The sequence below is a fragment of the Solanum tuberosum genome, unplaced genomic scaffold (genome assembly GCF_000226075.1).
Source record: "Solanum tuberosum cultivar DM 1-3 516 R44 unplaced genomic scaffold, SolTub_3.0 scf00240, whole genome shotgun sequence".
Taxonomy (NCBI): Eukaryota; Viridiplantae; Streptophyta; class Magnoliopsida; order Solanales; family Solanaceae; genus Solanum; species Solanum tuberosum.
The window spans coordinates 139,108-154,494 of record NW_006239164.1 but is presented as its reverse complement, the minus strand read 5'-3'; the positions used below and the strand labels follow the sequence as shown (position 1 = coordinate 154,494).

At 32.6% G+C, this 15,387-nt stretch overlaps 1 protein-coding gene across 1 annotated transcript; it reads right to left on the bottom strand.

Annotated features, from left to right (window-relative positions):
- Positions 1–6,815: 6,815 nt before the first annotated feature.
- LOC102601974 (peptidyl-prolyl cis-trans isomerase CYP18-1) lies at positions 6,816–15,139 on the bottom strand. The gene is made up of 5 exons (XM_006356967.2): positions 14,274–15,139; positions 14,109–14,183; positions 8,462–8,623; positions 7,542–7,700; positions 6,816–7,312 (listed from the first exon to the last, which is right to left on the bottom strand). Exons 1-5 carry the CDS (start codon positions 14,274–14,276, stop codon positions 7,229–7,231), a joined length of 483 nt encoding a protein of 160 aa, XP_006357029.1. The 5' UTR covers positions 14,277–15,139; the 3' UTR covers positions 6,816–7,228.
- Positions 15,140–15,387: the final 248 nt, after the last annotated feature.

The following is a 15,387-nucleotide window of genomic DNA, read 5'->3' as shown; positions in this document are numbered from 1 at the left end:
AAAGGCACGTGTACAATTAATGAGGCACAATTAATTTTATAGTACAATTTGAAATGCTTTGTGTACAACATGGTAGTGCCGTGTTCGTGCTTTAAAGTGTCAACTCTAATAAGGAGCAAAATGAATAATAATAATTATTATAATAAGGAGTAATGAGTAATAATAATAATTGCAATGTTAGTCCTTCTAAGTAATGAGTAATAATAATAATTGCAATGTTAGTCCTTCTAAGTAATGAGTAATAATAATAATTGCAATGTTAGTCCTTCTAAGTAATGAGTAATAATAATAATTGCAATGTTAGTCCTTCTAAGTAATGAGTAATAATAATAATTGCAATGTTAGTCCTTCTAAGTAATGAGTAATAATAATAATTGCAATGTTAGTCCTTCTAAGTAATGAGTAATAATAATAATTGCAATGTTAGTCCTTCTAAGTAATGAGTAATAATAATAATTGCAATGTTAGTCCTTCTAAGTAATGAGTAATAATAATAATTGCAATGTTAGTCCTTCTAAGTAATGAGTAATAATAATAATTGCAATGTTAGTCCTTCTAAGTAATGAGTAATAATAATAATTGCAATGTTAGTCCTTGGTGTTAGTCATTCTATTAATGTACAATTCTTTTTGCACGTTGTACAACTAATTAATGCAGTCAAAAGTTAATGTACAAAATTGTATGCATGTTGTACAAGAGTATTAATACAGTGTTAGTCCTTCTAAGTCTCACTTCTAAATAAGAGAGTAATCTTAGCTTCTAAGAAATGTGACATCATCATTTACATATCCAACTTTTATATATATAAAAGAGTTAAAAAAGAAAAAATAAGTGATTTAAGAAAATTATATAAATAACATTAATGATGAGATGAAGATTAAGAAAAAACGTCAAATAAATTAGTAGTATTGATGATGATAAAAGTTAAATAAATCATTTTTTCTATTATTTAAATTTTTAACATAAAATTTCCAATGTTTTAAAATTAAAAATAAATGTTAAAAAATAAAATAAAAATGGAGGCAATAATTATTTTATTAAAGAAAAATATGTGTAGAAAAAGTAGAAGTAGATGAAGTTACTTTAGTTCATCTTTTTGGTGGGCCTCAATGTACAATTTCTATAGCTTTTAGTCCAACTCTTTAGTGCAATGTTGGTCCTCCAAACTCCCATTTCTAAATAAGAGTAAAATAAAATATAAAAGATTTAAAAAAGAAAAAATAAGTGATTTAAGAAAATTATATAAATAACATTAATGATGAGATGAAGATTAAGAAAAAACGTCAAATAAATTAGTAGTATTGATGATGATAAAAGTTAAATAAATCATTTTTTCTATTATTTAAATTTTTAACATAAAATTTCCAATGTTTTAAAATTAAAAATAAATGTTAAAAAATAAAATAAAAATGGAGGCAATAATTATTTTATTAAAGAAAAATATGTGTAGAAAAAGTAGAAGTAGATGAAGTTACTTTAGTTCATCTTTTTGGTGGGCCTCAATGTACAATTTCTATAGCTTTTAGTCCAACTCTTTAGTGCAATGTTGGTCCTCCAAACTCCCATTTCTAAATAAGAGTAATATTATTTACTAAACATATACAACCTCCAACAAAATTAGTAAAGTTGGATCTTTTTTCTCTTTCTTCATATCTTCTCTTCCCACAAATTCTAGCTTCCACAAGTCCTCATCTCCATGTACACTTGTATTTCATTGTATACTATTTTATGTCATATGTATGTTAATATATACAACTGATAGACACAAATATACAAGTTCATGCATCATCTTATTATAGGTAGATCCATATCCATATTGTATTAATACTTAATCATATAATATAGTCATACCTTCATCAAATATGAATTTGATGTCATATATTTACTGTTATTAAATTTAAAATTCTAGGTTCGTCTCTCGATACTGAAATGTAGAAGTTGGTCCAGACCATAAGCTAACTAGTAGCTATAATTGGAGCTCTCTAGAGCCAGTTCCCATGATGAAGGCAGTAGAAAGGATTAGGGAAGCCTAATATCCCTTGAATTTTGAGATGAGAAGAATTTTCAAATAAGACTTACACTAATTGATTTGTAATAATTTTTTTAGAAACCATTCTTTGTGTAAAATGTACGATAAGTCATAAAAAATTTAAAATATAATTTAACATATTTATAAGATATAAAATGTAATTATGATTATAATAATACTTGACTCTCAAAATTTAAAAGATATCACATAAAGATGTCAAGTTTCCAAACAAGTTATCTTAAGGGTTAGTAGGCCGCGTCGATCAAGATCAAGTAGTAGTTTTAACATAATAGCATTTTAGAGAATTAGAGTTGGATAAATTAGCATAAAGATACTCTTAACATAATGTGATATAGTCTATTTTAAATCAGAATCGTGCAATTTTTCATAAAAGGTCTCATACCTTTAAGAGTGTCTCTATATACACCTTAAGTATGATTTCCAAATCTCAATTATCAATGTGAATTTTATTTGCACGCCCAACAATCTCTTCCTTGAACTAATTAAGTTTCATGTGACCCGTAACAATGATCTACATTGTCGCTCCTTGAAATGAGTTCTATGTGACACATTACCATGATCTATGAGACAGTCAATTTTCTAGATTTATTATGTAAGATTTTTAATTTATGAATTTTAATCACAATTATTTTATTTACTGAATTCTGAATATATTATTTATACATATCAAATGACTTTTTTTAACTTAAATACGAAGTTTAAGTCAAAACTATTCAATTCTGCCAAACTCATAACTAAAAAGGTTCGTCTACACTATGTGTCACCCACATAAATGATGTGCATTTATGTCTATTGATGCCCCGATCTAACTTGTATAGTGTTGTGCATCTCCTAGCTAGCTACTTTTGGCATAGTAAAAATAGTAAATCAAGTTTTATGTCATCATTTTGTCGTCTTTATACACGTATTTGGGCTAAAGCCAATCCAAAAAAATATTTTATGATAACACTCATTTTAGACAAGCTTACATAATTTTCTCCAAAAATCTCACTCATTGAAAATATCCCTACATCTAACTAATAATATGTAACTTCTCATTATCTTTCAACTAACCTATATGAGATTCTATTCACATAACCAACAAATAAAAAGTTTTGTAAAATTTTGCTCGTAAAATGAGAATATATGCGTGAAAAAAATAGCGGGACCATATGTAATGCTTCTCTAACTCACTACAGAGGTCATCATATAATTTCCTAAAAATTTCAAATTGTTCTTAAATAGCATTCGTGAAATGCGTTTTATTCATTGTTAGTGATCATCAATGCAGCTATTTGTTTTCTCCCTTAATAGCATTAACTAAACTAGTAAATAACACATGTTTTCTATCATTACACAACAACACCACTTTATTGCATATATTTTCACTACTTTATTAATTTAATTATTCTCACATAAATACACATATCTCAAGCATGGGCTAACCCACAAGAAAAACGTGGAAAGTCGGGTAATTCCTAAATTTTGACTCGTTAATGCGAAAATATTAATTGAAAAACTGCGGGACTATACATAATGCATCCACAACTCATTATAGAGGTCCTCATATAGTTTTTTCAGGAAAAAAAATTCTGGTGCCCAGCGCCAAATCCATGGGTTAATACACACGAAATCGGCGAAAGTCGGGTAATTTCTAAAAAATTTCTTGTAAATGAGAAAATATGAGTGAAAAAAAAAGGTGGGACTATATGTAATGCTTCCCCAACTCATTACGGAGGTCCTCATAAAGTTTTCTCAGAAAAAAATTCAAATTGTTCATAAATCGCATTCGTGAAATGAGTTTTATTCATTGTTAGTGATCTTCTATGCAACTCTTGGTTTTCTCCCTTAATGTCATTAACTAAACTAGTAAATAACATACGTTTTCTATCATTACACAACAACACCACTTTATTGCATTTATTTTTACTATTTTATTAATTTAATTATTCTCACATAAATACACATATCTCAAGCATGGGCTAACACACAAGAAAAATGACGAAAGTCGGGTAATTCCTAAAATATGGCTTGTAAATGCAAAAATATTAACGAAAAAAACTACGGGACTATACATAATGCATCCCCAACTTCTTACAGAGGTCCTCATATAGTTTTTTCAGAAAAATTTCTCGGGTGCCCAAAAGGCGTCAGATCCATTGACTAAAACACACGAAATTGGTAAAAATTGGGTAATTCCTATAATTTTGCTTCTAAATGAGAAAATATGCGTGAAAAAAATGGCAGGACCATATGTAATGCTTCCCCAACTCATTAGGCGGTCCTCATATAGTTTTTTCAGAAAAAAATCAAATTGTTCATAAATCACATTTATGGAATGCGTTTTACTCATTGTTAGTGATCATCAATGCAGCTCTTTGTTTTCTCCCTTAATAGCATTATCTAAAGACTAAACTAGTAAATAACAGATGTTTTCTATCATTACACAACAACTCTACTTTATTGCATGTATTTCCACTACTTTATTACTTTAATTATTCTCACATAAATACACATATCTCAAGCATAGGCTAACACACAAGAAAAAGGGCGAAAATTGGGTGATTCCTAAAATTTGGCTCGTAATGCGAAAATATTAATGAAAAAACTGCGAGACTATACGTAATGCATCCCTAGCTTATTTCAGGGGTCCTCATATAGTTTTTCCAAGAAAAAGATGTGGGTGCCTAAAAAGCACCAGATACATGGGCTAATACACTCGTAATCGTCGAAAGTCCGGTAATTCATAAAAAAATTGCTTCTAAATGAGAAATTATGCGTGAAAAAAATGGCGGGATCATACGTAATGCTTCTCCAACTTATTACGGAGGTCCTTATATACTTTTCTCAGATTTTTTTTTAATTGTTCATAAATCGCATTCTTGAAATGCGTTTGATTCATTAATAGTACTGAGCATCAATGCAACTCTTTGTTTTCTCCCTTAATAGCATTAATTAAACTAAAAAATAACAAACGTTTTCTATCATTACACAACAACGCCACTTTATTGCATATATTTTGACTACTTTGTTAATTCAATTATTCTCACATAAATACACATATCTCAAGCATGGGCTAACACACAAGAAAAATGGTGAAAGTCGAGTAATTCCTAATATTTGGTTCATAAATGTGAAAATATTAATGAAAAAATCTTCGGTACTATACATAATGCATCCTCAACTCATAACAGAGATCCTCATATTGTTTTTTCAGAAGAAAAAAAATCGGGTGCCTAAAAGGCGCCAGATCCATGGGCTAATACACACGAAATTGGCGAAAGTCGGGTAATTCCTAAAATTTTGCTCCTAAATGAGAAAATATGCGTGAAAAAAATGGCGGGACTATATGTAATGCTTGACCCAACTCATAACGGAGGTCCTCATCTAGTTTTCTCCGTAAAAAATTCAAATTGTTCATAATCGTGGAATGTGTTTTATTCATTGTTAGTGATATTCAATGCAACTCTTTGTTTTCTCCCTTAATCGCATTAACTAAATTAGTAAATAACAGATGTTTTCTATCATTACACAACAACTCCACTTTATTGCATATATTTCCACTACTTTATTATTTTAATTATTCTCACATAAATACACATATTTCAAGCATGGGCTAACACACAAGAAAAACAGCGAAAGTGGGGTAATTCCTAAAATTTTGCTCGTAAGTGCGAAAATATAATGAAAAAAAATGTGGGACTATACGCACTACTTTATTATTTTAATTATTCTCACGTAAATACACATATCTCAAGCATGGGCTAACACACAAGAAAAACAACGAAAGTGGGGTAATTCCTAAAATTTTGCTCGTAAGTGCGAAAATATAATGAAAAAAACTGTGGGACTATACGTAATGCATCCTCAATCCATTACAGAAGTCCTCATATTGTTTTTTCAGAAAAAATTTCCAGGTACCCAAAAGGCGCCAAATTCATGGCCTAATACACACGATATTGATGAAAGGCGGGTAATTTCTAAAATTTTGCTCGTAAATGAGAAAATATGTGTGGAAAAAATGGTGGGACTATATGTAATGATTCTCCAACTCATTAAAGAAGTCCTCATATATTTTTCTCAGAAAAAAATCAATTGTTCATAAATCGCATTCGTGGAATGCGTTTTATTCTTTGATAGTGATCATCAATATTGCTCTTTATTTTCTCCCTTAATAGCATTAACTAAACCAGTAAATAACATACATTTTTTATCATTACACAACAACTCCACTTTATTGCATATATTTCCACTACTTTATTAATTTAATTATTTTCACATAAAATCATAAATACACATATCTCAAGCATGGGCTAACACACAAGAAAAACAGTGAAAGTCGGGGAATTCCTAAAATTTAGCTTGTAAATACAAAAATATTAATGTAAAAAACTGCGGGACTATATGTAATACATTCCCAATTCGTTACAGAGCTCCTCATATAGTTTTTTCAGAAAAAACTTCCGGGTGCCCAATAAAAGAGAAAAATATTTAAAATGTAATTATTTATTATTTTGAATGGCATACAGCTAGCTGGTTTGGTGTTTCCTTAGTCACCCATTATAGCTAACACTGTCGACAAAAAACAACAATATTTTCTTACATTTTTAATGTACATCCAATTGTATGTCCACATTTCATCATTAAATAAATGGAGGAATTCCAGGATATAGATTTGTTACAGAAGGTTATGAATAAATTTGATAAGTGTTGCAAGCAATAATGAAATTCTTCCAACATATTTTTAAAATCTTAATTTATAAGAAACATGACTTGCAATATTAAATTGAATGAAAAAGAATCATTCAATTTGCATTAACATCAAATGCAACAGCAGTACAACATTATTAAGAAAAAAATAACTATGCATTTACACTCAATAGATGTTCAAATTTTTCATAGATCAACATTATATCCAACTAGATTTTCACTGTTTATACATATAAAACCTTAGATCTGGAGAACCATTTCATAGTTATTAGCATTTTGGAGATTTCAGGACTGTGCTTTCAGGAAGATCAACAGCTCAACAAAAAGGAAGTTCCATTACTATTATCATCCCACATTAACTACTCTCTATCTACCGGTAAGTTGGTTGGCTATGAAGGTTGACCATAGCAATAGTCCAAAGAATTCACCACGGTCAACAACTCGAACAATGAGATTACACATACTGCTTTAGCATGCTTCAAAAGTACGTCAGCCAGCAAGTGGATTAGCATGAATGGTCACCCGGTTGAGCCTGATCTCGGCAAGGGGTTTATCACCTGGTCCTGTTGGAGTCTGCAAAATTTAGAAAAGAAGTGACTTAGGTGATAGCCAACTACTGTAAAGGGTCTTATAGATCAACATATATACTGAAAACAGAATGTCATGCTATAAAGTCAATATCTCTGTCTGTTTTATAAGTAATAATGCTGAATAAGATCCAAGAATCACCAATGAGCATAGCTGCTAGAAAACGGTAGATTACTCTGCATTCCAAAATGAGCGAGCATCAGTCCGGGCATACCTTTTCCATGAGATCGAGAACCTCAAGTCCATGTATCACTTTCCCGAAGATGGTGTACAATCCATTGAGATGTGGTTGCTTGGCATACGTAATGAAAAACTGGCTCCCATTGGTATTAGGGCCACTGTTGGCCATTGCCAACATCCCTCTTGCATTGTGCTGGATGGAATGCAAAACGCACAAGATTCAGAAAATTAAAAAGAGGTAGTCACTGACAGTTAAGAGTGAAAGAAGACAAATCCAACATGCAAGACATAATGCATCATCGACATAGTGTAGTGCATGTATAATCAGATCCATACTGACTAGTTTGGAATCAATTTAATCAAAGCAAGAGACCCCCATGAAGCAGTTGAGGTGCCAAACGATTGAAAACAAGAAAAAGGGAAACAAGAAATCAGAACGTTTTTTCTTTTTAGAAATAAGAAATTTTATTAATGGCATCACGTAGATGCAAAGAAATAACAAAAAAGTGATGACTACAAAAGATGATGTTAGCTCCAATGCAAGTGAGCCAAATTAATTCTGGGAGCTAACAAAAAAAAAAGCTCAGGGGAACTTACTGGGGAAAGGCAACTATAGAGTAACAAAAGACATCTAACAGTGAGTGCATGATTTGTGAAATTACAGAATATCATTAATCAGACAGCAAAGTTCTTATTTAGTTTTTTAACAACAGAGTATCATCATTAAATAACCATGAAACAAGCACACTTTGCACTTGCAAAGCTAAACAAACTTTTGTAAAAGGTGTAACAGAGGCTACAGCCCATATTACAGAATCTCCTAGGTCTATGGGATCACCAATAATAATGTTCTATATCAAGAACAGATCAAACTTGATACTGTAAAAGGATGATACAGGAAGTTGCTGAATATATTAGACATATATCCATAAGAACAAATGTTGCAACAAGTACCTTGAGAGACTCCCTTATCTCGTCATTGAACTTTTTTCCCCAAATACTTGTCCCACCTTTCCCTGTACCTGTTGGGTCACCACCTTGGATCATGAAACCCTTTATGTTTCTATGAAATATGGTCCCATCATAATAATCACTTGAGCATAACGCCAAGAAATTCTGCAACCAAAGGGCACTTAATGTTACTACCAATGATATCTCAATCGTCCAATTAAAACAAACACCAAATATTACTAGTTTCACCACTCAACCTAATTGAAAAATGACTGCTTCCAGTTAATAATGGAACAAAGTATAAACCAAAAAAAATTAATAATTCTGCAAGCAATCATGGTTTTAAAGGAGCAAGCAAAATATCATGATACGAGAGGACTTTCAAGCTTCAAGGAGAATAATAAGTCTACTTGTACCATGAAGCTTATGCTTTTTTCGGTTATGAAATAATGTTTACCGCTTCATAAGTCCCTCTATGTACCCAAGCATATGGATTAGGAATTGGACATACTACTTCATGCACTTTGTCGCATGGGATTGAACACAGGTATTATACAATGGTATACATTATACACAAGAAATTTGAATTACAAGTTTTTATGTACCTGAATGCAGCATAGGCCTATGGATTAGGAAATAGAAATACTGTATCAGACACTAGGTACTGGGTAGTATGTAAATGAATATAAGTGATGTGCAACAGTACATATATTAGAAATGAGCAACTCAATGTTTTAGACGTTTTTGATGTAGTTCAATATATCTCAACAAAGTCATACTGATATCCTAGCTATTGAGACAGGAACATTAATGTGAGAAAACCCGGTAATAGATTGATCATAGAGATATCCTTCTCAAAAAATGATTGATTACAGAAATATATAATTTTTGTAACTCTCTGCTATAATAGTGACATTAAAAAAAAAAAAAAAAAGCCAATCATGCTAGATAGATCCATAAGCAGAATATACAGCATCCAATAAGAGCAAATAAATTTCTCTGTGCCTGCAAGGGTGTGGGTGTGTATCACAGAATATATCAATCAAGTAAGCATATGCTGCAGGCATCTGATCTAGGCCTGACAAAGAAGTAATCATCATTAGTTGCCTATGTTCCATCATGATTTGTTTCAACTAACTACTAATAAAAAATGCTGTTTCAATTAGTTGAGGTAAGCAAGTTCAGAAATGTAGCTATGATGTTTGTCATTTAATGCTTATGGCATTTTCTCAATTGTAACCTCTCATGTTGAAGATATTATGATCTGTTACTTTGATTTGTGAGTTTACAATCTAGTCTATTTCTATTTTTTATAGACTGATGGAAGGAAGCACTTCTCTTTGTCTTGCGATGAAAAGTTGTAGACATACAAGAAGAAATGGTTTAGGATAGGGGTACCTTGGCTAAGGACCTAGGTCAACTTAGCAATTGTTTGGGGTTAAGCAGCCAGAAGGAATAAATGGATATGCACTTGAAATTCATATTAGGACTAGCCTCAAGGCAATGATAAGGCTAATTTGGCTCAAACTAATACTTCAAGTTGCTACACCTACTGTTTTTGAAAGCCAAGGCTTTGTCTCTTAAACCGATGAATCAATGTGAAGCAATGGGCTATCACCTCATTGATGAAGTGATACAGTTTAGAGGCGTGTGCGCTTCAAATAATGGTACACGGAGTGATCTCAAGGGTAAACAGTCCATCCTTTGAATCTCAACTTCGAGGAGTTTGGATTTAATATCTACATCATAGTAGTTTATTATGTGTTGAAATTAGTTGTTTAATTGAAATTTTATAATTATATATACAAATTCATATATGTTTGGTATCTTTAATTTTTCGTAAATTATGTGCTTCACCCCTTGCTTTTCGCCTCAAACCCATGAATTTCGTCTCTTTTTGTGCTTTTAGCTTTTAAAACCCTGGTCATAACAACCTTTTTAGAGTACAAATGAAGGAGTATATCTTTACAACCTTCCATGGAGCCTGGAGTGCAAAGATCTCATTACTAATTATTTTGCCCTCTTTTTACCCCAAATGAGAAAAACCAAAGATCTAAATCAATTCTTTGCCAAGCACCATAAATAGAAGTTTTAGCATGTGAATGAGGCCTCCTTGAAAAGTCTGATTACAAGGGTTCTCTTAATAAAACTTTACAAGAGCCAACCCCAACGTGTTTGGGATTGAGATGTAGTTGTTGGTTGGATAAATATTTACAAGGGTCTTTCCCACCTTATGTTCTTTATAGTATCTCCTACAATTTGCGATCATCATGAGATAACTGTTTGTTCTTCTGTTCAGATTCTATCCTCAAACCCAAAAGAAAGAAAAGACTCCAGTTTCTATTGATTGCTTTAAACATTTATTAGAAAAGGAACTTTCAATTAGATGAGTTACAATGAAATATCAGCAGGACCATTTTTCTCAATAGCTGAGAAAAAACCCCAACTTGTTTGGGATTGAGATGTAGTTGTCGGTTGGATAAAGATTTACAAGGGCCTTTCCCACCTTCTGTTCCTTATAAGTATCTCCTACAATTTGCGATCATCATGAGATAACTGTTTGTTTTTCTGTTCAGATTCTATCCTCAAACCCAAAAGAAGAAAAGATTCCAGTTTCTATTGATTGCTTCAAACATTTATTAGAAAAGGAACTTTCAATTAGATGAGTATTGAGTAACAATGAAAATATCAACAGGACCATTTTTCTCAATAGCTGAGAAAACAGTTATGCTTGTTTAACGAAAGGGAGATCTTAAGTAGAAACACTTCTTTTTTCTGGAAAGTTGAATTAGTCTACCAACCCATCCTGCTCTAACACAAGCAATTTGCATTTGCAATTTAACAAATTCCCCAAACTCAGCTGCTTATTTGAGATGACATCATGTTTTCTTCCTTTTTTTTTCTTTTGGTTATTTGAGGTAAGATCATTGCATCCACTGTAACTATATCTTTCTATCGCTGTTCCAGAAAACTGTTAGCCTACAGAGGTCGGAGACACATACTCCTTGTGCCTGTTTGGAATAACTATTACTTCAAAGGGATGTAGCAGATAACTCCTCCAGGCTCCTATGCCACTTACCAGATAGACTAAACTATGTTTCCCAGGAAGATGCAATGCTCCAATTTTATCTAATGTACCAGAAAGATAAATTATTTGATACACTTGAACAGGATATATTATGTAGTTGTCCCCCATCCCAATTATGTGATTCACTTTGACAGGGCACAGATTTTAAGAAAGAAAAGAGACTTTTGAAACTCGTGGTTTAAAGCAAGTAGTAGATATTTGTGTGGCTATAAATCGTATCGTCAAGGATAAGATTGGAAGTTTAAAATTAATTGATTTTCAAATATAATTTATCATTCTTTATGGAAGGACTAAAAACAAAGGTTCAGCACATAAATTGGGGCAGCGGGATCATAATCGGTTCTTATGAATTGCACTAATGACAAGTTTTTGAAGGAGGATTGATGCAGCAACAACTGTTAAGCCCATCTTGGTCCATTAAACTTAGAAATGCAAAGTAAGAGAGACTTATAGTCAAACTGGAAGACATTTGGGCTAAATATGGCTTGTCAAAAGGAAAATTTAATTAAAAAGTTTTAGTAACATTTAAGCATGAAGAAGTTCAGCAGGAGAGAAAATGGAAGAACAGTACAGGCATTAAACAAAATATACAGATGAATGGTAAATCCTTCCTTAACAATGAATCAAGACAGCATAAATAAATGTCCACGGCTATTCATAATATAAAGATCTTATAAGATCAACCCTGAGTCCCTGACTGTGTTAAACCTGTTTTCAGATCCCCAACAGAAAAACCTTTGCATTTATATAATAGGGAGGAATAAATGGCTTTGGGGATGTTACATGGATAATAATGATATCTGGAGGAAGCTGATTATTGCTATATATTGTGTGAAGGATGAGTGTAGCCACTATAGATGAATGCTAAAGGGAGACTCTGGAAGGTAAAGATACATTTTGTCTCAGGTAAAAGCTGTTATAGTATACTGTTGAAGAAGATAGGTCATAGGGATAATATTTGGCCTAGGAAGATAATTTGGAAAACAAAAGCTCCAATTATCGTTAGCTTGTTCAGGTGGACTGCAATCTGGCGAGTATGTCTAACTCAAAACTATTTACAGAAGAGGGGGTTTTCTTTGTGCAGTAGATGCTACTTATGTTAAGAAGACCTGGAAACTGCCGCATTTTATTTGTGTCAGGAGCTTATTATGATGCTGGACATCTCAAAGGGTACCCAGAGAGTGAAGCAGATATGGTAGATCACCCCACTGTGCATCTTCTGAACCTTATGGCTGGAGAGAAACAAAGCATGAAGGCCATCAAATTCACATCTCTAGAGCTGGAATTAAATGTTTGCATGATCTGTTTTATTGGTGTAAAAGCAATTTATTAGTTGGTCTAGACCAATACATGGATTTTCTAGAGTTGTTAGGAAGAATAGAGTAGCAACTTGTCTGTTTGGTCATTGTATGAGTCATGTTTTTCTTTTATACCAGCTAGGTAAACTTCCAATAAAATTTTACCTTATAAAAATAATAGTGAAGAAATAATGTAATAATTATTATCAGATGGATGCAACAAATGATTCCTCATTGCTAAATATCCAAACACATATAATGAAGGGAAGAAGCCCATGTGTCTGGAGCTATGCCACTGAAGAATCACTAACATTTGAGGATTACAAAAAATAATGAATTCTCGGTGAGTAAGTAGAGAATACCTAGGGCAGGAGACAACTATCTCAAAGAAATTAGGCAAATGGCCCCCTAATTTCAAAGGACAGGATGCCTACTCACAAACATATCACAGTGACCAGGCTCGGACTACTTTTTACCAAAAATACACACCCTCTCAAAGTCCTAAGACCATGTATGAGAAGGGCAGAAGCCCGCACAGTGCTCAAAGAACAAAATAAGTTGGTGACTTGATGATAGGGGAGCAGGCGAACAAAGCCCCCAAGAAAACTCTTTCTACTAGAACAAGCACGGGAATTAAAACTATTATCAAACGCGTCGATCAAAGGATTTTACCTCTGCTGGACCTAGCTGTAAAGTGGGAACCATAAAAGGTTAAGGCCAAAACTACCACCCTATTCCACCAAATTGAAAGAAGAACAAAACTATCAAATTGCAAACAAAGTTCTTAACTTTTTGCAACCAATTTCAGGCAAACATAGAAACAAACAGCTAATGAACCCCCACCCAACCCCGCCCCACCCCTCCAGCCAGAGCTAGAGTGCCGCAAGGGGGTTCAAATCACCTTACTCAAAATATTACAACATGTGTACACTGTCAAAATCATTTTTTATATATAATAGATGTTTAACCACCTTGAATTCTTATTATATTTCGTTCTTTATATTTTGAATCCCCTTAGTGCAAATACTGGTTCTGTCACCCCCTCAAACGCCAAGAGTGAGTTCTCGGAGGGTAAAGACCCACCCAAGAATTGTTAATGTCTTTCAGAATTAGAATAACTAGTCACACTCTATGTCTACAATAGCCAGATTCTTCGAAACCCTTCTTAGAGAAAAAGTGAAAAAGGAGACAAGAATTCAACTTTAGTTTACTTACAATAAAATTAATATCATAAAAAACCAAACTTTAAAAGAAAATTAAGAACCTCTGCAGTTCTTGGTACTTCATCACAGAAGATTTCGCACTTGATGTCACCTAGATTTGTATGAAGTGTCACTGACTGCAAAAACACCAAACATTTGCTAAAATTTAGTGATTTCAATAACAATAATAAAACACAAAAAATATCGCAAAAACATGAAAAACTCACCATGTTTTGCTGCTTGTGTATTCAGATTACTGGAGCTGACAGGGAGCTGTTCTCTGCTTTAATAGAAAGAAAAAAAAAGAAGCAAAAATTGACCCGAAATTTGACCTGACCCACCCTTTTTCTCAATTAGTCTTTCGGGTTTTTCTTTTTACCCCTTCCACCCAATCCTATATAAAAACCCTAATAACCTAAAACAGAGTAAAAAAAAAAAAGTTGCCGCCTCTTCACAATTACCTTTTCCCGCGTTTTTTCTCACTTCTTCTTCCTTTCCAACTATCAATGGAGGACAAGATAACAATAGCAGTTGATTGTTCCGGTGAATGGGTTGAGTCTAATTATCGTTACATTTGGCGTTGGAAAAAACAAAGAAACTGCACATACGATAGCGATGCATTTGGATCGAGATGTCATTTATGAAGATTTTGTAAGCAAAATCATTTCAGATTGTAAACTAAATTGAGAACCGAAAGATCTTGTCATCAGTTTGATGTATCGTTGCTTTGAAGGCCAACAAGCGCTTCCTTTTAGGATAAGTGATCAAAGCAGTTTGAGTACAACATGGAGATAGAGCAGTTTTAAGGGTATATATAGGTGAAAGATGGATCGAGAATCGTCAAGATCACGATGAATGTGATTGGGTGAATATGGATATTTCAGACAAAGAAAGTGCATGTGAAGTGTATTCTTCTTCTGATTCTATTTCTACTTCTGAAATTGTCACTTATACATTGAAAACTGCGTATATGATGAAACGGATTTGATGGGAAGAGGAGGAGCTAAGAAGAGACGAAAAGAAATGGGAGAATCATTTCCAACAAGAAAATATAAGTGTTCAATATGCAAGGAGGTTGGGCACTATAGAACAACATGCTCGAAGCAAAATGCTCCATAGTACTTATCGTCATTATTAAAAATAAATTATTATCTTAATTGTGTAAGATCACCACTAATTGCTTGTCTAGGTACTATAATATATCAAAATATTTTATTTATCATTTAATATGATTGATGTAATCAGATTATTTAATTAAGATTGACAATACATGTAACTACTATGTAATTGTATAGGATCATTACTAAAATCAAATCTTTAATCATTTTTTTAATATATTTT